Source organism: Physella acuta, unplaced genomic scaffold (assembly GCF_028476545.2).
Source record: "Physella acuta isolate Inbredline_101_S28 unplaced genomic scaffold, ASM2847654v3 ptg000283l, whole genome shotgun sequence".
Taxonomy (NCBI): domain Eukaryota; kingdom Metazoa; phylum Mollusca; class Gastropoda; family Physidae; genus Physella; species Physella acuta.
In genome coordinates this window covers 559,355-585,140 of record NW_026731802.1, presented here as the reverse complement: position 1 = coordinate 585,140, position 25,786 = coordinate 559,355, and the positions used below count along the sequence as shown (strand labels likewise).

Genomic DNA, 25,786 nt, shown 5'->3' with positions numbered 1-25,786 from the left:
GGCAAATCGCACCATGCTGGGGCGCGGGCGGACACGCCTGATTCAGTTTAGTGAACGACTATAATAACGACTATAATAACGACTATAAGACTACTTCTTATCCATATTCTATCACGCTCTTTAAAACGAACGTATGCTACATGGCGCTACCGGGATAATCGGGGCGCCAAATTGCACCCTTTCAGGCGCAGGCGAACACGCCTGATTCAACGTAATAAACAACTAAACGCCTCATCTAATTCATATTCTACCGCACTGTTTAAAACGAACCTAGGTGCCATAACGCTCACGGGATAACACGGGGCGCCAACTTGTACCCTGCCGGGGGCCGCCTATGTTTTTTTTTTCGCAGAACCTCCCCATAAGTATTCTCAACAACTTCCCAAAGTTTCATAACGATCGGATGAAAGGTGTAGTAATGCATAAAAGACAAACAGATAGATACACATACACATATAGATATAGATATAGATATAGATATAGATATAGATATAGATATAGATACAGATACAGATACAGATACAGATACAGATACAGATACAGATATAGATATAGATATATATATAGATATAGATATAGATGTAGATGTAGATAGAGTATAGAGATAGAGATAGAGATAGAGATAGAGATAGAGATAGAGATAGAGATGGATGGATGGATGGATGGATGGATGGATGGATGGATGGATGGATGGATGTGTGTCCGCAGCTTTAAGTCGTATCTCCTCCTCAACGAAGCAATATCGAGGACTAGTTCCAAAGCAAATATGTCAAGCAAGTTACGAGGATGATTGTGGGCCCAAGAAATTCCCGGAATTCCTTCCCGGATTTCCGGGAAAAGCCAAAAAAACTCGAAAAAATGCAGTTTTTGGCCCATATCTCGGCAACCAGACCACTTAGCGACTTGAAACATTTACCATTCGATTCCTGCCATAATTTAGAACAATATTGCCGAAGAAAGTTTTCAAAAATATCCTTTCGTTCGGTCACAAAAAATTAATTAAGGAAATTGCGCTTAAATTGTCACTAGAATTTTTATTAACTTGTTTGGAACTAGGTTTACCCATTCATATATTTAAATCTTTAGCCAGACCGAGGTTAGTTAGGGGTTGGGGTTAGTAAGGGGTTGGGTTAGTTAGGGGTTGGGGTTGGTTAGGGGTTAGGGTTGGTTTAGTTTGGGGTTGGGGTTAGTGGTTGGGGTTAGTTAGGGGTTGGGGTTAGTAAGGGGTTGGGGTTGAGACATGGGGTGTTGTGGTTATCAGTGTTTCTTCCAGACTATTTTCTTCCAATTTTCGGGAGGCATACTAAAATTCCCGGTAGGGGGAGCGGGGGCGGCCACGATTAAAAGTATATATTTTCTACATAAATTACATTTCGTTGGGTGGGGAAGGGGTAGACTCGCTTCGGGGAGGCTCTCCCCCCCCCCGTAGAGATGCCCGGAAGAAACACTGGTGGTTATACCTTAAGAGTGGTCATTGGTAGCTGGGATGTGATGGTAGCTGGGATGTGTGGGGTAGCTGGGATTTGATGGTAGCTGGGATGTGTGGGGTAGCTGGGATGTGATGGTAGCTGGAATGTGATGGTAGCTGGGATGTGATGGTAGCTGGGATGTGATGGTAGCTGGGATGTGATGGTAGCTGGGATTTGATGGTAGCTGGGATGTGATGGTAGCTGGGATGTGTGGGGTAGCTGGGATTTGATGGTAGCTGGGATGTGATGGTAGCTGGGGTGTTATGGTAGCTGGGATTTGATGGTAGCTGGGATGTGATGGTAGCTGGGGTGTGATGGTAGCTGGGTGGGTGGGTGGGTGGGTGGATAGGTAGGCAGGCAGGCAGGCAGGTAGGTAGAAGATAGATGAGCAATTAAAACAAAAGCGATGGAAAGATAAAGCCTACACACACGATTCTATGATATTGTCTAGGCTTCATAAAAAATGTGAGTGACACGAGAACATTTTGCGCACTATGAATTCTTATAGATCTAGAAACTATGTCTGTTGTTGAACGGGCTTAGTGCGGTTTTTTAAGTCACTTCACTGGCTCAATACAATGGCACAGTGAAGGACAGAAGGAAAACAGCGCTGTACAATGGTGCATCCCAACGTAAGCTGGGCACTGGGCACTTTTAGTTCTATTATACGGGGCACTTTTAGTTCTATTATACTGGGCACTTTTAGTTCTATTATACGGGGCACTTTTAGTTCTATTATACTGGGCACTTTTAGTTCTATTATACGGGGCACTTTTAGTTCTATTATACTGGGCACTTTTAGTTCTATTATACTGGGCACTGGGCACTTTTAGTTCTATTATACGGGGCACTGGGCACTTTTAGTTCTATTATACGGGGCACTGGGCACTTTTAGCGGGGGGGGGGGGGGGGTGACACCACGATGAAAATAACGTTAAATTTACTGTCAAAACTGATCAAAGCGGGGGAGGGGGGTTGACACCAATCATTTTCTCTATGCATTTTGCTATTTTTTGCCTTGGTGTCACCCCCCCCCCTAAATGGTGTCACCCGGCGCGGTTCGCACTCCCCGTCCCCCCCCCTCGCTACGCCACTACAATAGAGGGGGAGAGGAAGGGGGGGTTATGGTCCTTAACGAGCTACTTATAGTGTTTTAAAGAAATATTATTTTCAGTGTCAGCGTTGGTACTGTCGAATTCACAAATTATGAATTACTGAAAAGTAGAAAAAACAACAACTAAATAGCGGCGTATGTTATGCGCGGACCGGCTCGTATATATATAATTCTCTTCTGGGAGACGCTAGAAAACAAGCTGTAAGCGCGCTCCCTACCACCCCATCCCTACATGGTCCGGTGAGCTGCGGTTCACGCTAAGCCGCTAATGTTTACATTCGTAGAGCCAGGTTTAGTGACGGCTATTAGGGGCAGAAGATAATTTAGTTTGAAACGATTATAAACTTAGGGGAGGTAACTAAGAGGAAGCTGCTTTCACGGGGGGGGGGGATGTAGGGTAGGGGTTGGGGGAAAGAAGGGTGGGGGTAGGGGGTTGGGGGAAAGGAGGGTGGGGGTAGTATCGTTCTTAACGACCTACTGATAGTGTTTTAAAGCAAATATTTTCAATGGCAGCATTGGTACTGTCGAATTCACAAATTATGAATTACTGAAAAGTAGAAAATAAAACAACTAAATAGCGGCATATGATATGCCGCGGGTCGGCTCGTTAGGCTGTAGATAAACATCGTTACTATTACGTCTGCAGTGATTAAAGCTTATAAACACACATGTATGCAAATGTGGCGTATATTTAAACTATAGGCATATGTAGGCAGATACAAACACACACTCATATATATATATATATATATATATATATATATATATATATATATATATATATATATATATATATATATATATATATATATATATATATATATATACTTTGTCTTTTGGGGGTTGGAGTGACATCACGAAGTGCCGCATCGGGTTACACCCGACCTAGCGACGCCACTGCTTTCTATTAACCCTCACCACCAGTGACGTAGGCAAGGGAATGTTTGACCCCCCCCCCCCCCCCCCCCCGCCCCTCATCCTCTAAGCAACACCATCCATAGAACCTCAAAATAAAAGTTGTATCACAATACATTTCTACCTCCGATTTGGCTTATGATGTCGGTGGGTTAGTGGCAAATCTTGTAACTTAATGTTAACCCACTTGTAATGCAGCGATTTCTTTCAAACTTTCCAGATACGTTCCACTTTGATGATAATTTAATTAGATGTTTAGTCATTAAAAACTATTTAACGGTTTCGTTCACACAAATTGTGTGAGTTTTTTCTAGCTTGGTGTTTTTAAATTTTAGAAACATCTGTGGCTGTATTTTGAAGCTGTATGAACATCTGTGGCTGTATTTTGAAGCTGTAGGAACATCCGTGGCTGTATTTTGAAGCTGTATGAACATCTGTGGCTGTATTTTGAAGCTGTATGAACATCCGTGGCTGTATTTTGAAGCTGTAGGAACATCTGTGGCTGTATTTTGACCATTGTACAATGGAAAGAAAAAAGTTACACCCTGTTACACCAAAGCCCAAACCAGGTGAGTTCTTGAGAAAAAATGTATGTATGTATGTATATCTATATATATCTATATATCTATATATATACATATATATACATATATATACATATATATATACATATATATACATATATATATATATATATATATATATATATATATATATATATATATATATATATATATATATATATATATATATATATATATATGTATATATATATGTATATATATATATATATATATATATATATATATATATATATATATATATATATATATATATATATATATATATATATATATATATATATATATATATATATATATACTAGCCGTCCCGGCCAGGCCCTGCACTGGCCTCTATGAAAAACCTATCTGTAAAGGATCACGACATGTGTGTTTAGTAATCAGCATATACCCGGCATTGCCCACCCTAGCCACAACCAACCAAAACCAAAGCACCAAAATCGCAAACAATCGCAAACACAAACACCAATGCAAACACAAAAACCAACCACAAACACAAACACAAAGAAAACACAAACACAAACAAAAAAAGCAAACAAAAACACACCAAATCCAAACACAAACCCAACCACAAACGCAAACTCAACCCAAACACGAATATAACACAAACACAAACGCAAAGTGCTCACAGTCTAGCCCGGGGCGCCAAATCGTCTGTTTCAGCTTAGTAAACGACTATAGTAACCTTTCTTATCCATAGTCTATGTTTAAAGCGAAATTATACACCATAGCGCTCACAGGATATGGGGCATTTAGGAGCTGGCTTATTAACTGTTATTGATTTTAAAAAATAATTAGTAAACAGTACGTTCAGTATATAGAATAAATAAAAGGCAGTATTAAAAATACCTACAACATTGCACTTGGTCAATCCTCGCTAATTATGTAATTAGTTTTGTCCCCAACACCAAACAAAGTAATAAACAGTTAATTCTTTTCCACACGATGTAATGTTTTTTTTTAAAGGGAAGTAATTGTGTTTTCCTAATTTATCAAGGGAAGTTATAAGCGCTAAAGGACTAAATATAAATAATTTTCAAGCATAAATTGGAATTTTTGTAAAAGATTATTTTTTTAAAATTATGTTTAATGGCTATGCTGACAATTATTACTATTAGTTTGAAAAATGAAAATTGTTTTCCAACACTTACAATATTAATTTTTTAAAGTATGAATTTAGACGATGAGTACTTTAGACATTTAACACTTGACGCCATAGAAGTATTATTTTTTCTTATATGCCTTTGTAATCCTTGGTTACATACATATATACAGAATAAACTTTATATATTAGATACTTTTATGTATATCTCTTTGCAAGAAATCTATTTCCGGAATAATATTTGTACAAAGATCGTTTGCCGCCATAGTATTTCATACATTAAAATAGAAGTGTTTCACAATCCGATCCATCATGAAGCTCGTGAGGTTTCTCATGAAGCTTAGTCATGAAACAGTCACCATAGAATTGAAAAATGGAACACAAGTTACAGGAACAGTTACAGGTGTTGATGTGAGCATGAACACACATTTAAAAGCAGTAAAGCTTACTGTAAAAAATAAGGAAACACAACAGTTGGATTCATTAAGTATTCGTGGTAACAACATACGTTATTATGTTCTGCCTGAAAGTTTGCCCCTTGACACTCTGCTTATTGATGATGCTCCACGTTCAAAAGCTCGTGGGAAGAGGGAGGGAGGAAAGCCTGCACTAGGTGGTAGAGGAAGAGGAAGAGGTGGGCCTAGAGGTGGTGGTGGTGGTGGTGGAGGAGGAGGTGGGGGTGGCCGTGGTGGTGGGCCAAGAGGTGGAAGGAGGTAAAGCAGCTAGATCATGTAGAAAACTTCTTCCTGTTAAAATATTTCATTCCCCTTACATATGTAAATAGTTCATGGGGATCAAACAGAATGTTTGTATAGTATTTTTTTTTAGTTATTGTGCTTGATTGTATTTCTTGTACACTGTAATTGGTGAAGAAATTTTTATCTTAAATGTTTTGTTTTAGTGCACAGTACTTGCACTCTTCATTTTAACACATTCTGACTTTTAATTTCATTCTTAAATACATGTTTGAGATGCATGAACGTTGAATGAATGATTATGGTACATTTCCAGTGTTGTTTAAATAAAATGTTGGAATTGAAAAAAAAAAAATATATATATATATATATATATATTAGATACTTTTATCAGTGTCCCCACCCCCATCTGGAGAAAAAAGTCAGAAAGATACACTGATCTTGGTTATTTGGATGTCGCACTGTCAAACTTGTTCTTAATGATTTGTCTGCATTCTTTACATCTTCGAGTTACAGCTTGCATCTTTGGGTGTATTTAACTGTTGTCTAAATTACCATTTTGTTAGTTAGATGTTAGTGTTAACTAATTTTTTCAGCAGAACTAAAAAGCTATGATCTTTTCATGAAAATAAACTTACTATTTTAATGAAAAAACAAAATATTAGATATTTATAACCCCTATAATTATTACTCATTGGCTCTACTTTTGTTTTATTTTTCTTTCTGTATGTATTAACCATCACATATTGGACATGACGTAAATTATTGTTAACTAATCTCTTGTTACTGTTAAACATGTAACTTTTTTTTATTGCAAATAAAAGTATTAAAAAAAATTATATATACGAGCCGACCCGCGGCGTATCATACGCCGCTATTTAGTGGTTTTATTTTCTACTTTTCAGTAATTCATAATTTGTGAATTCGACAGTACCAATGCTGCCACTGAAAATATTTGCTTTAAAACACTACCCCACCCTTTCCCTCAACCCCTACCCTTTACCACCCCCCCCCCCCCTTGAAAGCAGCCTCCTCTTAGTGTGAGCGGCTGGAGTGTATTTTTATTATTTGTAACTTAGAAGGCGAATGTATCGTTTCGTTTCATGTCGTAAATTGTTCGTATCTTTTAGTTGTGTAGTCCCGTATTATGGCGCCGCTGTCTCACTGTTTATGTCCCTGGTTATAGCTAGTTTATATATATTTCGTTTATATTGTTGTCATTGTTTATAGTAAGTGTCTTTTTATAATATTCTGTTGCATGTTCCGTCGTGTTTGGTTTGTTATCCGTGAATTAGGGACTATTTGTTTACGTGTAGCGTGTGAGGTGTGTGGAAGTCGGTTTCCGGCTTGTTCAACTCTGTTTTTTTGTGTGGAAAGCTGCGGTGAAGGGAGCAGGCAGTCTCTCTGGTCATCGGGTGAAAAGAATAGCAAATTCGCACCATCCAGCCATATTTATTTTGTGTTTGTGTTCGTCTTAGTCCTGGACGTAGTCCGAAATTGGGTGTTGTGTTTGATGTAAAAAGTTTGTTTCGTTTGGTTCTGTTTTGTGTCAGTTTATATCTATTCTTTTTTTTATAACTTTTGGTTCCATGCAATAAATTTTATTAACTGTAAAAGTTTTGTTTTATTTTAGTAGCTTATTATTTAGACTAAGGTTAGGGTTTAACCACTGTGGGTTCTACCACGGTTGCACTGACCGGACAGATTAGTTAGTTAAGCCTAGAAGGGTAGATTTTAAGGTATCCCCCCCCCCTAGCAGGGCTTACAAATTGGTAGCACGAGTGGGGTCAGTGCTTTAGTCTAGTTAAATTTTTGTTTTTTTACTAGGGCTAGTGTAGCTTAGTTAAATTTTTTTGTTTTTGATAGGCCCTTTATGGAACCATATGTGTTTAGTTTTTGTTTAGTGTAGGAACCGTTTGTTGTTTAAAACACCCAATTCGGACGAGATGGCGGAGGTGGCACCAGCCATCATCATCGTTCCACCCAGGGAGATCCTCATCCGGAAGTTTCATGGGGACAGCCACGGCTATGATGTGGAACGATTCATTGACGAGGTCCAGTCTCTCTGGAGGGCCAGAAGAGACGTCTCAGTAGAAGAGAGGAAGGACCTTCTCTGGCAGTACCTGGGGGAAGCTGTGAGAGAAGAACTGAGCTGCAGGGGAGATGACCTGCAACGTGACCCAGAGGCCTCCATCAGGCTCCTCCGAGAAGTCTATGGGGAGAAGAGGAGCGTCTCCCAGCTAATGGCGCAACTCCAAATGGTTGTGCAGGGCCAACACGAGTCGGTGAGGGCCTACTCGCACCGCCTGCACAGGGCCTTCAAGGCCCTTGTTGCCAGACAGGGCACCCTGCAAGTCCCTCAGACGAATGCTGAGTTCCTAAGGGACCAGTTTATGGAAAAGCTGAGCCAGTCCTCAGTCAGACGTCAGTTGCAAGAACTAGTTTTCAGGGACCCTAAGATCCCCTTCCTGGCCATACGGGATGCGGCCATTCGATGGTCTGGAGACGAGGACCCAGGGACAGAACCTGCCTATGTGGCAGCTCTACATGCCCGCCCCAAGGAAGAATCCACCCTGCCCAGGTCTAAGCTGGAAGACAGGGTGGACAAGCTCGCAGAGCAGCTATCGGCTCTGTTGACTCAGTTGGCACAGAACCCTCAAGTGTCATCTAGCCGAAGGGTACCCCGCCGACGTCCAGAGGCGGAAACAAGAATGTGTTACAATTGTAACCAGCAAGGTCACCTCGCCCGCAATTGTCGAAACTCAAAGAAGCAGGAGGCCGCAGTGATTCAGAGTCTTACTACTGTTGGTGGGCAGAGCCCAAGCTCCACCATTCACAAGCTGGCTGGACAGTGCCCCACCCTGACTGTGTATTTACAAGGTGTACCGGTGACGGCCGTTATAGACAGTGGTTCACAAGTCAGCACGGTCACTGAAACATTTTGTAACAGGAGCCTCAAGAACATTATCCTAAGAACAGACACACCCCTGTCCTTGAGGGCAGCAAATGGGTTGGCCATCCCATACAATGGCTATTTTATTACTGACCTGGAGATCAACAAGGAAGAAATACGCGACAAGGGGTTCCTTGTGATAAAGGATCCAGTGGGTGGCTCATCAGCTCCACCCTGTTTGTTGGGCATGAACGTTCTCCAGGACCTGACCACATTGGCCCACCTGATCAAGCCCCCAGGAGTGACACCGAAAGTATGGCGAGGGGACAAGGTCCTCCGCCCCCGCGAAAGGACTCTGGTGTCTGCCAAGAGTGTACCAACCATTCAGGCGACGAAAGGAGACCCCGGAATGAAGGACGACAAGGTGGTACAGCCATTAGACCAACCTTTTCACCCAGATCCGTCAGTGGTATCAGGCCCAACATCCTGCCTACGCGCCAGCATAACCAGTATAAAGGTGGACCAACCTGAGGAACTAGAGGCAATGGTTCCACCTAACCCATCCTTAATTAAGGCACCGGGTGGTGGTGCTGGGGGATGCCCCCAGACAGAGTCAAGCAAGAAGGACAAGCAGGTCAAAAAGGCACCTGTAGCTGAACTGGCCATAGGCGATCTGGTCCTTCTGAGACAACCCCCACTAGGCAGACGCAAAATGGCAGACCTAGACGACCCGACAGTTTATGTCGTGGTCGAAGTACCTCCGATCACCGGCGGGTGTTACGCCATTAAGAAGAAAGATGGCCCTTCTGGCACCCGCCGGGTGGCAAGCACCCAGATTACCAGATACGTGCCTCAAACCTCTCATCAACCACCCTCCCCAAGGCCGGTCAAAGTGATACCGCCGGCTACTCCAGGCTACAGCCACATAATTTATAAGGTCCAATTGCCGGGGACCAGAGCAGCCGGTAACCCCACAGTACCTGACATACCTCTGCGTAGGTCGGTCAGGGAGCGCAGAGTCCCTAGTAGGCTAGACTTGTGATTGTGCCCTGTGGGCTGATTTTTTTGACAATGTTTTTTTGTAAAATTTATGATTGTGCCCTGTGGGCTGATTTTTTTGCAAGTTCTTTTGCAAAGTTTTGTTTTTTTGTAACATGTATGATTATGCCCTGTGGGCTGATTTTCTGGCAAAGATTGCTTTTTTTGTAAAATTTATGATTGTGCCCGGTGGGCTGATTTTTTTGCAAGTTCTTTGTAACATTTATGATTATGCCCTGTGGGCTGTTTTTTTCAAGTTTGTTAGCTTGCGGTGACCGCAAGCTTTAAGGGGCGTGTATGTGAGCGGCTGGAGTGTATTTTTATTATTTGTAACTTAGAAGGCGAATGTATCGTTTCGTTTCATGTCGTAAATTGTTCGTATCTTTTAGTTGTGTAGTCCCGTATTATGGCGCCGCTGTCTCACTGTTTATGTCCCTGGTTATAGCTAGTTTATATATATTTCGTTTATATTGTTGTCATTGTTTATAGTAAGTGTCTTTTTATAATATTCTGTTGCATGTTCCGTCGTGTTTGGTTTGTTATCCGTGAATTAGGGACTATTTGTTTACGTGTAGCGTGTGAGGTGTGTGGAAGTCGGTTTCCGGCTTGTTCAACTCTGTTTTTTTGTGTGGAAAGCTGCGGTGAAGGGAGCAGGCAGTCTCTCTGGTCATCGGGTGAAAAGAATAGCAAATTCGCACCATCCAGCCATATTTATTTTGTGTTTGTGTTCGTCTTAGTCCTGGACGTAGTCCGAAATTGGGTGTTGTGTTTGATGTAAAAAGTTTGTTTCGTTTGGTTCTGTTTTGTGTCAGTTTATATCTATTCTTTTTTTTATAACTTTTGGTTCCATGCAATAAATTTTATTAACTGTAAAAGTTTTGTTTTATTTTAGTAGCTTATTATTTAGACTAAGGTTAGGGTTTAACCACTGTGGGTTCTACCACGGTTGCACTGACCGGACAGATTAGTTAGTTAAGCCTAGAAGGGTAGATTTTAAGGTATCCCCCCCCCTAGCAGGGCTTACATTAGTTACCTCCTCTAAGTTTAAAATCGTTTCAAACTAAATTATCTGCCCCTAATAGCCGTCACTAAACCCGGCTATACGAATGTAAACATTTAGAGTGAACACCGCTCACCAGACCATGTGGGGGGGGGGGGGTGTGGTAGTGATAGAGAGGAAGAGAGGGGACTGCAAGGCGCAGTTTGCAGCTTGTTTTCTAACGTCTCCCAGAAGAGAATTATATATATATATATATATATATATATATATATATATATATATATATATATATATATATATATATATATATATATATGTATAAATAGACATATATATACATATAGGCCTATTTACATATATATACTTATATATATATATATGTATATATATATATATATATATATATGTATATATATATATATATATATATATATATATATATATATATATATATATATATATACTAGCTGTATGTCATTGCTTCACAATGATGTAAAATAAATTGAAAGTAGCACCGTGAAGAAATAAGAAAAAACACACAATGTATTCCGACCACAAAAAAAATTATCACTCTAAACAAAACAAAAAACATACACCAAAATCAATGAATGCAACACAATCTGTTTTGTAATCCTTGTAAAAATTCAAATTGGATATAATGATTCCTAGAATAGACAAGCGAACTAGGGGAAATAAACATTTACAAATTATATTGTAAATATCAAAACAGATCAATAATTACTTACGAAAATAATATAGTAGCTTAACTTAACACTATTCGTTTTTACAAAAATATGTTGTCTATAATCAGAACTAAATATATTGTCATCATAAATTCTAAAATATTACAGCATAATGACATTTTTTTAAATCAGAGATGGTATAAAATCAAGCTTTTCATTTTAATACTAAAGTTAAATCTAATAGGTGTAACATTCTGAATAATAACCTACACAAAAATTAAAATATTGGTTTTGCTGTTCAGAACATTCATTTTGTAATTAGACCTAGCTGCTGTTTTTTTGTGTTCTTTAAAAATCATTTTTTAAACATAATGACAAGGTATGGGTTAGATCACTGTATTGATCACACACCTCTTTACTGGTAATTGCAAAAAAAAAATATTTACAGAGTTTTACCAGTTTCAAAAGCTATGATTCTGGTGGCATGGTACTTTGGTACAGCATTACACGTTTTCCCAAATGACTTAACAGATCAGTTCGGGATGGGTTAGGGGGAGGGGGGGGGGGGGGGGAGAATAACAAACTCAGAGTGAACGTAATGTCAGTTTTGAGATGACGGCTCTAAACATAAATATACAATTATAAATATATACTGATTTAGAAATATATTTAAATAAGTAACAGAGATAATATGACTGTAGAAAATGTTTTACATTGTTGTTTACATTTGTTGATCACAAAGATGGCCACATTGTTGTTTACATTTGTTGATGACAAAGATGGCCACATTGTTGTTTACATTTGTTGATGACAAAGATGGCCACATTGTTGTTTACATTTGTTGATCACAAAGATGGCCACATTGTTGTTTACATTTGTTGATCACAAAGATGACCACATAGATGTTTACATTCGTTGATCACAAAGATGGCCACATTGTTGTTTACATTTGTTGATGACAAAGATGGCCACATTGTTGTTTACATTTGTTGATGACAAAGATGGCCACATTGTTGTTTACATTTGTTGATGACAAAGATGGCCACATTGTTGTTTACATTTGTTGATGACAAAGATTGCCACCTGAGCGTAGTAAAAAAAGCAAGCTCAACTCAGCCTGAACTCTCCAAACGGCCGCCATGGGACTCTCGCTTCTGCAAGTCAGAAAACAAGCTTTTCAGGTTGGTTCATGTGCTTGTCCAGACTACTAAACTTTTATATAAGTCTGTATCTTAGTGTAGATTAGTAAAGCTTCAGTTAAGTCTGTAGCAAGTTGAAGTAGATGTTGGCTGTTGTTGTATAACAGAATAAAGTTTTTCAATTTTTATGGCAAAATAAATTTGAATTTCAGACCAAGGACATATTGTAGAGAATACACTTTGGAGATTCCACAGCCTGATTTTATTGGTCGATCGGTTTCAGGACAGATACCCTTAGAGTTAGGTCGCATTATGTGTGTGCAGTTTCTTCAGATGTCTAGCTGCATGTTGCTGTGGTGCTGATTTGCTAGCTGAATGTTGCTGTGGTGCTGATTTGCTAGCTGAATGTTGCTGTGGTGCTGATTTGCTAGCTGAATGTTGCTGTGGTTCTGTGGTGCTGATTTGCTAGCTGAATGTTGCTGTGGTGCTGATTTGCTAGCTGAATGTTGCTGTGGTTCTGTGGTGCTGATTTGCTAGCTGAATGTTGCTGTGGTGCTGATTTGCTAGCTGAATGTTGCTGTGGTGCTGATTTGCTAGCTGAATGTTGCTGTGGTGCTGATTTGCTAGCTGAATGTTGCTGTGGTGCTGTGGTGCTGATTTGCTAGCTGAATGTTGCTGTGGCGCTGATTTGCTAGCTGCATGTTGCTGTGGTGCTGATTTGCTAGCTGAATGTTGCTGTGGTGCTGATTTGCTAGCTGAATGTTGCTGTGGTGCTGTGGTGCTGATTTGCTAGCTGAATGTTGCTGTGGTGTTGATTTGCTAGCTGAATGTTGCTGTGGTGCTGATTTGCTAGCTTAATGGTGCTGTGGTGCTGATTTGCTAGCTGAATGTTGCTGTGGTGTTGATTTACTAGCTGAATGTTGATGTGGTGCTGATTTGCTAGCTGAATGTTGCTGTGGTGCTGATTTGCTAGCTGAATGTTGCTGTGGTGCTGATTTGCTAGCTGAATGTTGCTGTGGTGCTGTGGTGCTGATTTGCTAGCTGAATGTTGCTGTGGTGCTGTGGTGCTGATTTGCTAGCTGAATGTTGCTGTGGTGCTGATTTGCTAGCTGAATGTTGCTGTGGCGCTGAAATGCTAGCTGAATGTTGCTGTGGTGCTGATTTGCTAGCTGAATGTTGCTGTGGTGCTGATTTGCTAGCTGAATGTTGCTGTGGTGTTGATTTGCTAGCTGAATGTTGCTGTGGTGCTGATTTGCTAGCTGAATGTTGCTGTGGTGCTGATTTGCTAGCTGAATGTTGCTGTGGTGCTGATTTACTAGCTGAATGTTGATGTGGTGCTGATTTACTAGCTGAATGTTGATGTGGTGTTGATTTGCTAGCTGAATGTTGCTGTGGTGCTGATTTGCTAGCTGAATGTTGCTGTGGTGCTGTGGCGCTGATTTGCTAGCTTAATGTTGCTGTGGTGCTGATTTGCTAGCTGAATGTTGCTGTGGTGCTGATTTGCTAGCTGAATGTTGCTGTGGTGCTGATTTGCTAGCTGAATGTTGCTGTGGTGCTGATTTGCTAGCTGAATGTTGCTGTGGTGCTGATTTGCTAGCTGAATGTTGCTGTGGTGCTGTGGTGCTGATTTGCTAGCTGAATGTTGCTGTGGTGCTGTGGTGCTGATTTGCTAGCTGAATGTTGATGTGGTGCTGATTTACTAGCTGAATGTTGCTGTGGTGCTGTGGTGCTGATTTACTAGCTGAATGTTGCTGTGGCGCTGATTTGCTAGCTGAATGTTACTGTGGTGCTGTGGTGCTGATTTGCTAGCTGAATGTTGCTGTGGTGCTGATTTGCTAGCTGAATGTTGCTGTGGTGCTGATTTGCTAGCTGAATGTTGCTGTGGTGCTGTGGTGCTGATTTACTAGCTGAATGTTGATGTGGTGCTGATTTGCTAGCTGCATGTTGCTGTGGTGCTGATTTGCTAGCTGAATGTTGCTGTGGTGCTGATTTGCTAGCTGAATGTTGCTGTGGTGCTGTGGTGCTGATTTGCTAGCTGAATGTTGCTGTGGTGTTGATTTGCTAGCTGAATGTTGCTGTGGCGCTGATTTGCTAGCTGAATGTTGCTGTGGTGCTGATTTGCTAGCTGAATGTTGCTGTGGTGCTGTGGTGCTGATTTGCTAGCTGAATGTTGCTGTGGTGTTGATTTGCTAGCTGAATGTTGCTGTGGCGCTGATTTGCTAGCTGAATGTTGCTGTGGCGCTGATTTGCTAGCTGAATGTTGCTGTGGTGCTGATTTGCTAGCTGAATGTTGCTGTGGTGTTGATTTGCTAGCTGAATGTTGCTGTGGCGCTGATTTGCTAGCTGAATGTTGCTGTGGTGCTGATTTGCTAGCTGAATGTTGCTGTGGTGCTGTGGTGCTGATTTACTAGCTGAATGTTGATGTGGTGCTGATTTGCTAGCTGAATGGTGCTGTGGTGCTGATTTGCTAGCTGAATGTTGCTGTGGCGCTGATTTGCTAGCTGAATGTTGCTGTGGTGCTGATTTGCTAGCTGAATGTTGCTGTGGTGCTGTGGTGCTGATTTGCTAGCTGAATGTTGCTGTGGTGCTGATTTACTAGCTGAATGTTGCTGTGGTGCTGTGGTGCTGATTTACTAGCTGAATGTTGCTGTGGTGCTGATTTACTAGCTGAATGTTGCTGTGGTGCTGTGGTGCTGATTTACTAGCTGAATGTTGCTGTGGTGCTGATTTGCTAGCTGAATGTTGCTGTGGTGCTGTGGTGCTGATTTACTAGCTGAATGTTGATGTGGTGCTGATTTACTAGCTGAATGTTGCTGTGGTGCTGTGGTGCTGATTTACTAGCTGAATGTTGCTGTGGTGTTGATTTGCTAGCTGAATGTTGCTGTGGCGCTGATTTGCTAGCTGAATGTTGCTGTGGCGCTGATTTGCTAGCTGAATGTTGCTGTGGTGCTGATTTGCTAGCTGAATGTTGCTGTGGTGCTGTGGTGCTGATTTACTAGCTGAATGTTGATGTGGTGCTGATTTACTAGCTGAATGTTGCTGTGGTGCTGATTTGCTAACTTAATGGTGCTGTGGTGCTGATTTGCTAGCTGAATGTAGCTGTGGTGCTGTGGTGCTGATTTACTAGCTGAATGTTGCTGTGGTGCTGATTTACTAGCTGAATGTTGCTGTGGTGCTGATTTGCTAGCTGAATGTTGCTGTGGTGCTGATTTGCTAGCTGAATGTTGCTGTGGTGCTGATTTGCTAGCTGAATGTTGCTGTGGTGCTGATTTACTAGCTGAATGTTGCTGTGGTGCTGATTTGCTAGCTGAATGTTGCTGTGGTGCTGATTTGCTAGCTGAATGTTGCTGTGGTGCTGTGGTGCTGATTTGCTAGCTTAATGGTGCTGTGGTGCTGATTTGCTAGCTGAATGTTGCTGTGGTGCTGATTTGCTAGCTGAATGTTGCTGTGGTGCTGTGGCGCTGATTTGCTAGCTGAATGTTGCTGTGGTAATGATTTACTAGCTGAATGTTGCTGTGGTGCTGTGGTGCTGATTTGCTAGCTGAATGTTGCTGTGGTGCTGATTTGCTAGCTGAATGTTGCTGTGGTGCTGTGGCGCTGATTTGCTAGCTGAATGTTGCTGTGGTGCTGATTTACTAGCTGAATGTTGCTGTGGTGTTGATTTGCTAGCTGAATGTTGTTGTGGTGCTGTGGTGCTGATTTGCTAGCTGAATGTTGCTGTGGTGCTGATTTGCTAGCTGAATGTTGCTGTGGTGCTGATTTGCTAGCTGAATGTTGCTGTGGTGCTGATTTGCTAGCTGAATGGTGCTGTGGTGCTGATTTGCTAGCTGAATGTTGCTGTGGTGTTGATTTGCTAGCTGAATGTTGCTGTGGTGCTGATTTGCTAGCTGAATGTTGCTGTGGTGCTGATTTGCTAGCTGAATGTTGCTGTGGTGCTGATTTGCTAGCTGAATGTTGCTGTGGTGCTGTGGTGCTGATTTGCTAGCTGAATGGTGCTGTGGTGCTGATTTGCTAGCTGAATGTTGCTGTGGTGTTGATTTGCTAGCTGAATGTTGCTGTGGTGCTGATTTGCTAGCTGAATGTTGCTGTGGTGCTGATTTGCTAGCTGAATGTTGCTGTGGTGCTGATTTGCTAGCTGAATGTTGCTGTGGTACTGTGGTGCTGATTTGCTAGCTGAATGTTGCTGTGGTGCTGATTTGCTAGCTGAATGTTGCTGTGGCGCTGATTTGCTAGCTGAATGTTGCTGTGGTGCTGATTTGCTAGCTGAATGTTGCTGTGGTGCTGATTTGCTAGCTGAATGTTGCTGTGGTGCTGATTTACTAGCTGAATGTTGCTGTGGTGCTGATTTGCTAGCTGAATGTTGCTGTGGTGCTGATTTGCTAGCTGAATGTTGCTGTGGTGCTGTGGTGCTGATTTGCTAGCTGAATGTTGCTGTGGTGCTGATTTGCTAGCTGAATGTTGCTGTGGTGCTGATTTGCTAGCTGAATGTTGCTGTGGTGCTGTGGCGCTGATTTGCTAGCTGAATGTTGCTGTGGTGCTGATTTACTAGCTGAATGTTGCTGTGGTGTTGATTTGCTAGCTGAATGTTGCTGTGGTGCTGTGGTGCTGATTTGCTAGCTGAATGTTGCTGTGGTGCTGATTTGCTAGCTGAATGTTGCTGTGGTGCTGATTTGCTAGCTGAATGTTGCTGTGGTGTTGATTTGCTAGCTTAATGGTGCTGTGGTGCTGATTTGCTAGCTGAATGTTGCTGTGGTGCTGATTTGCTAGCTGAATGTTGCTGTGGTGCTGTGGCGCTGATTTGCTAGCTGAATGTTGCTGTGGTGCTGATTTACTAGCTGAATGTTGCTGTGGTGTTGATTTGCTAGCTGAATGTTGCTGTGGTGCTGTGGTGCTCATTTGCTAGCTGAATGTTGCTGTGGTGCTGATTTGCTAGCTGAATGTTGCTGTGGTGCTGATTTGCTAGCTTAATGGTGCTGTGGTGCTGATTTGCTAGCTGAATGTTGCTGTGGTGCTGATTTGCTAGCTGAATGTTGCTGTGGTGCTGATTTGCTAGCTGAATGTTGCTGTGGTGCTGTGGTGCTGATTTGCTAGCTGAATGTTGCTGTGGTGCTGATTTGCTAGCTGAATGTTGCTGTGGTGCTGTGGTGCTGATTTGCTAGCTGAATGTTGCCGTGGTGCTGATTTGCTAGCTGAATGGTGCTGTGGTGTTGATTTGCTAGCTGAATGTTGCTGTGGTGCTGTGGTGCTGATTTGCTAGCTGAATGGTGCTGTGGTGCTGATTTGCTAGCTGAATGTTGCTGTGGTGCTGATTTGCTAGCTGAATGTTGCTGTGGCGCTGATTTGCTAGCTGAATGTTGCTGTGGTGCTGATTTGCTAGCTGAATGTTGCTGTGGCGCTGATTTGCTAGCTGAATGTTGCTGTGGTGTTGATTTGCTAGCTGAATGTTGCTGTGGTGCTGTGGTGCTGATTTACTAGCTGAATGTTGCTGTGGTGCTGATTTACTAGCTGAATGTTGCTGTGGTGCTGATTTGCTAGCTTAATGGTGCTGTGGTGCTGATTTGCTAGCTGAATGTTGCTGTGGTGCTGATTTGCTAGCTGAATGTAGCTGTGGTGCTGTGGTGCTGATTTACTAGCTGAATGTTGCTGTGGTGCTGATTTACTAGCTGAATGTTGCTGTGGTGCTGATTTGCTAGCTGAATGTTGCTGTGGTGCTGATTTGCTAGCTGAATGTTGCTGTGGTGCTGATTTGCTAGCTGAATGTTGCTGTGGTGCTGATTTACTAGCTGAATGTTGCTGTGGTGCTGATTTGCTAGCTGAATGTTGCTGTGGTGCTGATTTGCTAGCTGAATGTTGCTGTGGTGCTGTGGTGCTGATTTGCTAGCTGAATGTTGCTGTGGCGCTGATTTGCTAGCTGAATGTTGCTGTGGTGCTGATTTGCTATCTGAATGTTGCTGTGGCGCTGATTTGCTAGCTGAATGTTGCTGTGGTGCTGATTTGCTAGCTGAATGTTGCTGTGGCGCTGAAATGCTAGCTGAATGTTGCTGTGGTGCTGATTTGCTAGCTGAATGTTGCTGTGGTGCTGATTTGCTAGCTGAATGTTGCTGTGGTGTTGATTTGCTAGCTGAATGTTGCTGTGGTGCTGATTTGCTAGCTGAATGTTGCTGTGGTGCTGATTTGCTAGCTGAATGTTGCTGTGGTGCTGATTTACTAGCTGAATGTTGATGTGGTGCTGATTTACTAGCTGAATGTTGATGTGGTGTTGATTTGCTAGCTGAATGTTGCTGTGGTGCTGATTTGCTAGCTGAATGTTGCTGTGGTGCTGTGGCGCTGATTTGCTAGCTGAATGTTGCTGTGGTGCTGATTTGCTAGCTGAATGTTGCTGTGGTGCTGATTTGCTAGCTGAATGTTGCTGTGGTGCTGATTTGCTAGCTTAATGTTGCTGTGGTGCTGATTTGCTAGCTGAATGTTGCTGTGGTGCTGATTTGCTAGCTGAATGTTGCTGTGGTGCTGATTTGCTAGCTGAATGTTGCTGTGGTGCTGATTTGCTAGCTGAATGTTGCTGTGGTGCTGATTTGCTAGCTGAATGTTGCTGTGGTGCTGTGGTGCTGATTTGCTAGCTGAATGTTGTTGTGGTGCTGATTTGCTAGCTGAATGTTGCTGTGGTGCTGATTTGCTAGCTGAATGTTGCTGTGGTGCTGATTTGCTAGCTGAATGTTGCTGTGGTGCTGATTTGCTAGCTGAATGTTGCTGTGGTGCTGTGGTGCTGATTTACTAGCTGAATGTTGATGTGGTGCTGATTTACTAGCTGAATGTTGCTGTGGTGTTGATTTGCTAGCTGAATGTTGCTGTGGTGCTGATTTGCTAGCTGAATGTTGCTGTGGTGCTGATTTGCTAGCTGAATGTTGCTGTGGTGCTGTGGTGCTGATTTGCTAGCTGAATGTTGCTGTGGTGCTGATTTGCTAGCTGAATGTTGCTGTGGTGCTGATTTGCTAGCTGAATGTTGCTGTGGTGCTGATTTGCTAGCTGAATGTTGCTGTGGTGCTGATTTGCTAGCTGAATGTTGCTGTGGTGTTGATTTGCTAGCTTAATGTTGCTGTGGTGCTGATTTGCTAGCTGAATGTTGCTGTGGTGCTGATTTGCTAGCTGAATGTTGCTGTGGTGCTGATTTGCTAGCTGAATGTTGCTGTGGTGTTGATTTGCTAGCTTAATGGTGCTGTGGTGCTGTGGTGCTGATTTGCTAGCTGAATGTTGCTGTGGCGCTGATTTGCTAGCTGAATGTTGCTGTGGTGCTGATTTGCTAGCTGAATGTTGCTGTGGTGCTGATTTGCTAGCTGAATGTTGCTGTGGCGCTGATTTGCTAGCTGAATGTTGCTGTGGTGCTGATTTGCTAGCTGAATGGTGCTGTGGTGCTGATTTGCTAGCTGAATGTTGCTGTGGTGCTGATTTGCTAGCTGAATGTTGCTGTGGTGCTGATTTGCTAGCTGAATGTTGCTGTGGTGCTGATTTGCTAGCTGAATGTTGCTGTGGTGCTGATTTGCTAGCTGAATGTTGCTGTGGTGCTGTGGTGCTGATTTGCTAGCTGAATGTTGCTGTGGTGCTGATTTGCTAGCTGAATGTTGCTGTGGTGCTGATTTGCTAGCTGAATGTTGCTGTGGTGCTGTGGTGCTGATTTGCTAGCTGAATGTTGCTGTGGTGCTGATTTACTAGCTGAATGTTGCTGTGGTGCTGTGGTGCTGATTTGCTAGCTGAATGTTGCTGTGGTGCTGATTTACTAGCTGAATGTTGATGTGGTGCTGATTTGCTAGCTGAATGGTGCTGTGGTGCTGATTTGCTAGCTGAATGTTGCTGTGGTGCTAATTTGCTAGCTGAATGGTGCTGTGGTGCTGTGGTGCTGATTTGCTAGCTGAATGTTGCTGTGGTGCTGATTTGCTAGCTGAATGTTGCTGTGGTGCTGTGGTGCTGATTTGCTAGCTGAATGTTGCTGTGGTGCTGATTTACTAGCTGAATGTTGATGTGGTGCTGATTTGCTAGCTGAATGGTGCTGTGGTGCTGATTTGCTAGCTGAATGTTGCTGTGGTGCTAATTTGCTAGCTGAATGGTGCTGTGGTGCTGTGGTGCTGATTTGCTAGCTGAATGTTGCTGTGGTGCTGATTTGCTAGCTGAATGTTGCTGTGGTGCTGTGGTGCTGATTTGCTAGCTGAATGTTGCTGTGGTGCTGATTTGCTAGCTGAATGTTGCTGTGGTGCTGATTTGCTAGCTGAATGGTGCTGTGGTGCTGTGGTGCTGATTTGCTAGCTGAATGTTGTTGTGGTGCTGATTTGCTAGCTGAATGTTGCTGTGGTGCTGATTTGCTAACTTAATGGTGCTGTGGTGCTGATTTGCTAGCTGAATGTTGCTGTGGTGCTGATTTGCTAGCTGAATGTTGCTGTGGTGCTGTGGTGCTGATTTGCTAGCTGAATGTTGCTGTGGTGCTGATTTGCTAGCTGAATGTTGCTGTGGTGCTGATTTGCTAGCTGCATGTTGCTGTGGTGCTGATTTGCTAGCTGAATGTTGCTGTGGTGCTGATTTGCTAGCTGAATGTTGCTGTGGTGCTGATTTGCTAGCTGAATGTTGCTGTGGCGCTGATTTGCTAGCTGAATGTTGCTGTGGTGCTGATTTGCTAGCTGAATGTTGCTGTGGTGATGATTTGCTAGCTGAATGTTGCTGTGGTGTTGATTTGCTAGCTGAATGTTGCTGTGGTGTTTATTTGCTAGCTGAATGTTGCTGTGGTGTTGATTTGCTAGCTGAATGTTGCTGTGGTGTTGATTTGCTAGCTGAATGTTGCTGTGGTGCTGATTTGCTAGCTGAATGTTGCTGTGGTGCTGTGTTGTTAATTTTTTAGCTGAAAAAATTATTCATAAACATTGATGTCACTGTTGTTAGTATTTGATGATAGCAATTGATAAGAAGTTAGTCCCTATATAAATCCTTTGTTCTTCATTATACGGGATAATACATTAACTTGACAATGACACTAATACATTAACTTGACAATGACACTACTTGAGGATAACTACAATAACTACTAGGACCCTTACGATAACTTAAGACCAAAAGATGACTTGAATGATGATTTAACCAAAGGATGACTTGAATGATGAGTTAACCAAAGGATGATTTGAATGATGAGTTAACCAAAGGATGACTTGAATGATGATTTAACCAAAGGATGACTTGAATGATGATTTAACCAAAGGATGACTTGAATGATGATTTAACCAAAGGATGACTTGAATGATGAGTTAACCAAAGGATGACTTGAATGAAGAGTTAACCAAAGGATGACTTGAATGATGAGTTAACCAAAGGATGACTTGAATGATGAGTTAACCAAAGGATGACTTGAATGATGATTTAACCAAAGGATGACTTGAATGATGAGTTAACCAAAGGATGACTTGAATGATGAGTTAACCAAAGGATGACTTGAATGATGGCTAGACCAAAGGATGACTTGAATGATGATTTAACCAAAAGATGACTTGAATGATGATTTAACCAAAGGATGACTTGAATGATGATTTAACCAAAGGATGACTTGAATGATGATTTAACCAAAAGATGACTTGAATGATGATTTAACCAAAGGATGACTTGAATGATGATTTAACCAAAGGATGACTTGAACGATGACTAAACCAAAGGATGACTTGAATGATGAGTTAACCAAAGGATGACTTGAATGATAACTAGACCAATGGATTAGTACAATTGAAAGGATTAATACAATTAGTATTGTCAGGACAAACATTTTAGTTTCGTTAAAAATAGTGAATATTAATTATATCCCCTTATGGAAATGCAGTTGTTTTGCAGTTGTCTTGATATGCGAGATATGTATGTAGCTCTTCAAACTAGAAAATAAATTAAAGTATTGTAGGCTACATTATTAAGTTTGATTGCATTTGGCCCTTTGACAAGTTCATTAAATAACCTTTATTAATCTGTAAAACAGAAATGGCCAAACACTCAACGTGGTAGATGCACTTGTGTGCACTGAAAATTATAAAATCGCCCCTTGGTGTGCTGGAGCCAGGCATGAAATCAAGGTGAAAGAATGTGACACATGGGGTGCAGGGGCCACCAAAACTACACACCAAATCTTGCCCAACAACTACAGAGTCGTGTAAGTCATGTTTTCATCCCCAGCTCCACAGTCGTCCCAGATCTTTCCCAAAAACTACACACTCGTCTAAGTCCCAGATCTTTCCCAAATACCACACACTCGTCTAAGTCCCAGATCTTTCCCAAATACTACACAGTCGTGTAAGTCGATTTGCACGCCCCCTCGAACGTTTCATTTGCACCCCCCCCCCCTCAAACTTTCGATTTGCACCCCCCTCGAACTTTTCATTTGCACCCCCCCCCCCTCAAACACTTTCGATTTGCACCCCCCTTCGAACTTTTCATTTGCAACCCCCCCCCCTCTAACTTTCAATTTGGCGCCCGGGGACATATGTCCCCCCGCCCCCGCCTTCTCCCCCCTCGCTACGCCTCTGCTTATTTGATACACTCAAATACAAACCACTTTGTATCATTTAGAAAACCTTAGCCCTGTATCTGGCTTAACCAGTACATTGAGTCTACTGCATGTCTAATGGCACATCTAGGATAATACATCCAGTCTACTGCATGTCTATTGGCACACCTAGGATAGTACATCTAGTCTACTGCATGTCTATTGGCACACCTAGGATAGTACATCTAGTCTACTGCATGTCTATTGGCACACCTAGGATAGTACATCTAGTCTACTGCATGTCTATTGGCACATCTAGTCTATTGTGTCTAGAATATGACGATGTGTTCTATAGAGTTGATTTCTTTTCCAAACTGATCGTTGTGAATATAATACAATATACAAGGCCACTACAGAGTGATGTGTACCCCCCCCCCCCAGACGTAAGTTGACACATGTTCAAGTTTACAGCACACGTACTGCTCTAGATTCAGTCAGACATTTAGAGCAGGGGTTCCCAACCTCGTGCCCGCGGGCCCCATGGCGCCCGCCGAAAGATTCGTATGTGCCCACCTCTCACTATTTGACAGAGACAGAATTTTTTTCATAAACATTATTGAAAGGTTGAAGGGGATGGAAATCAAAAGTTTGAGGAGGGGGGTGCAAATAGAAAATTTGAGGGGTGGGGTGCAAATCGAAAATTTGAGGGGGGGGGGGGGGAGGGGGTGCAAATAAAAAATTTGAGGGGGGGGGGGGTGCAAATCCCCGGGTGACGGGAAGGGTTGCTACACCTCTGGAAGGAGTTTGTCGATTTAAAATAGGTGATGCCCGCCACCCTACCGATATTTTAGAATGTGCTCTAGAGTAAAAAAAGGTTGGGAACCCCTGATTTAGAAAAAGAGCTGTGTGAGCTAGCAAGGTGTGTATGTTGTAGTATTTGTTGAGATGTTTTTCTTGTGATAACAAGTTGTATTGGGCCATCTCTATAGCCCAATGGATTGAGTCCCCTCTACAATTGTATGTATTGAGTCCCCTCTACACTTGTATGTATTGAGTCCCCTCTACACTTGTATGTATTGAGTCCCCTCTACACTTGTATGTATTGAGTCCCCTCTACACTTGTATGTATTGAGTCCCCTCTACACTTGTATGTATTGAGTCCCCTCTACACTTGTATGTATTGAGTCCCCTCTACACTTGTATGTACTGAGTCCCCTCTACACTTGTATGTACTGAGTCCCCTCTACACTTGTATGTATTGAGTCCCCTCTACACTTGTATGTATTGAGTCCCCTCTACACTTGTATGTATTGAGTCCCCTCTACACTTGTATGTATTGAGTCCCCTCTACACTTGTATGTACTGAGTCCCCTCTACACTTGTATGTACTGAGTCCCCTCTACACTTGTATGTATTGAGTCCCCTCTACACTTGTATGTATTGAGTCCCCTCTACACTTGTATGTATTGAGTCCCCTCTACACTTGTATGTATTGAGTCCCCTCTACACTTGTATGTATTGAGTCCCCTCTACACTTGTATGTATTGAGTCCCCTCTACACTTGTATGTATTGAGTCCCCTCTACACTTGTATGTATTGAGTCCCCTCTACACTTGTATGTATTGAGTCCCCTCTACACTTGTATGTATTGAGTCCCCTCTACACTTGTATGTATTGAGTCCCCTCTACACTTGTATGTATTGAGTCCCCTCTACACTTGTATGTATTGAGTCCCCTCTACACTTGTATGTATTGAGTCCCAAACAATTGTATGTGTAACTCAGTGTATTACCAGACACTATTACAGTCTGATGGCCAATGTTCAATCTTTCCAGTTGTGCTGATGGATTCATGGACTCACACGAATCAGAACTCTCTCCACTAGAGGCTCACTGCAGGTCATTGCTAAAAAACAAGGTAGGTCATCACGTGACTGACTAAAACACAAAGTAGGTTATCACGTGACTGACTAAACATAAAGTAGGACATCACGTGACTGACCAAAACACAAGGTAGGTCATCACGTGACTGACTAAAACACAAAGTAGGTCATCACGTGACTGACTAAAACACAAAGTAGGTCATCACGTGACTGACTAAACACAAGGTAGGTCATCACGTGACTGACTAAAAAACCAGGATAAGAAAAGTTCACCTGTGTCTGTTATCTCAGCATGTGAAGAGATAGTGTGATTAGCACAATGCCTGAGTTAGGTACCCATCAGAGCTGGGTGGACTCAGGGACATTCTACTGGCTTGAACCTTTTAGGTCAGCATGTCACTTTTCCATGTTTGTTTCTTTGCTTTTAGCCCGAAGTAACAACAGAATATCTTTCTCCACAGATGTTGGTTCAACTGTTGTAAGAATGACTCCCCACATCTTTACATCAACTTATAAGCATGACCCCCCCTACATCCACTGCTGTTAGCATGAACCCCCCCCCCCCCTATTGTAAGAATGAGCACCAACCCTTCTAGTGTTTGATATCTTCACTGCCAGTGGATGAGAGAAACAGGCCACCAACTTGCATTCAATTCTTGCCAGATAGTTTCATTAAAAAACAGGCCAAAAGAATTTTTTTGCTTGCTTTATTTAAATTATTTAAATATTTACAAAAGTGCTGAAAACTATTTTAAAAATTGAAAATGTTTTTAAAAT

At 42.2% G+C, this 25,786-nt stretch overlaps 1 protein-coding gene across 1 annotated transcript; it reads left to right on the top strand.

Annotated features, from left to right (window-relative positions):
* Positions 1-2,029: 2,029 nt before the first annotated feature.
* Positions 2,030-25,686, top strand: LOC131939556 (uncharacterized). Its single transcript, XM_059297943.1, has 7 exons — positions 2,030-2,101; positions 3,834-4,067; positions 12,529-12,671; positions 12,842-12,928; positions 22,624-22,794; positions 24,963-25,044; positions 25,471-25,686. Exons 3-7 carry the CDS (start codon positions 12,529-12,531, stop codon positions 25,489-25,491), a joined length of 504 nt encoding a protein of 167 aa, XP_059153926.1. The 5' UTR covers positions 2,030-2,101; positions 3,834-4,067; the 3' UTR covers positions 25,492-25,686.
* The last annotated feature ends 100 nt before the right edge of the window (positions 25,687-25,786 follow it).

Coding starts and splice junctions, on each gene's coding strand:
- LOC131939556 (XM_059297943.1), top strand. CDS start 12,529: ATGGCCACATTGTTGTTTACATTTGTTGATGACAAAGATTGCCACCTG. Junction 12,672..12,841: donor TCAGAAAACAAGCTTTTCAG/GTTGGTTCATGT, acceptor TTTGAATTTCAG/ACCAAGGACATATTGTAGAG. Junction 25,045..25,470: donor GGTCATTGCTAAAAAACAAG/GTAGGTCATCAC, acceptor CTTTCTCCACAG/ATGTTGGTTCAACTGTTGTA.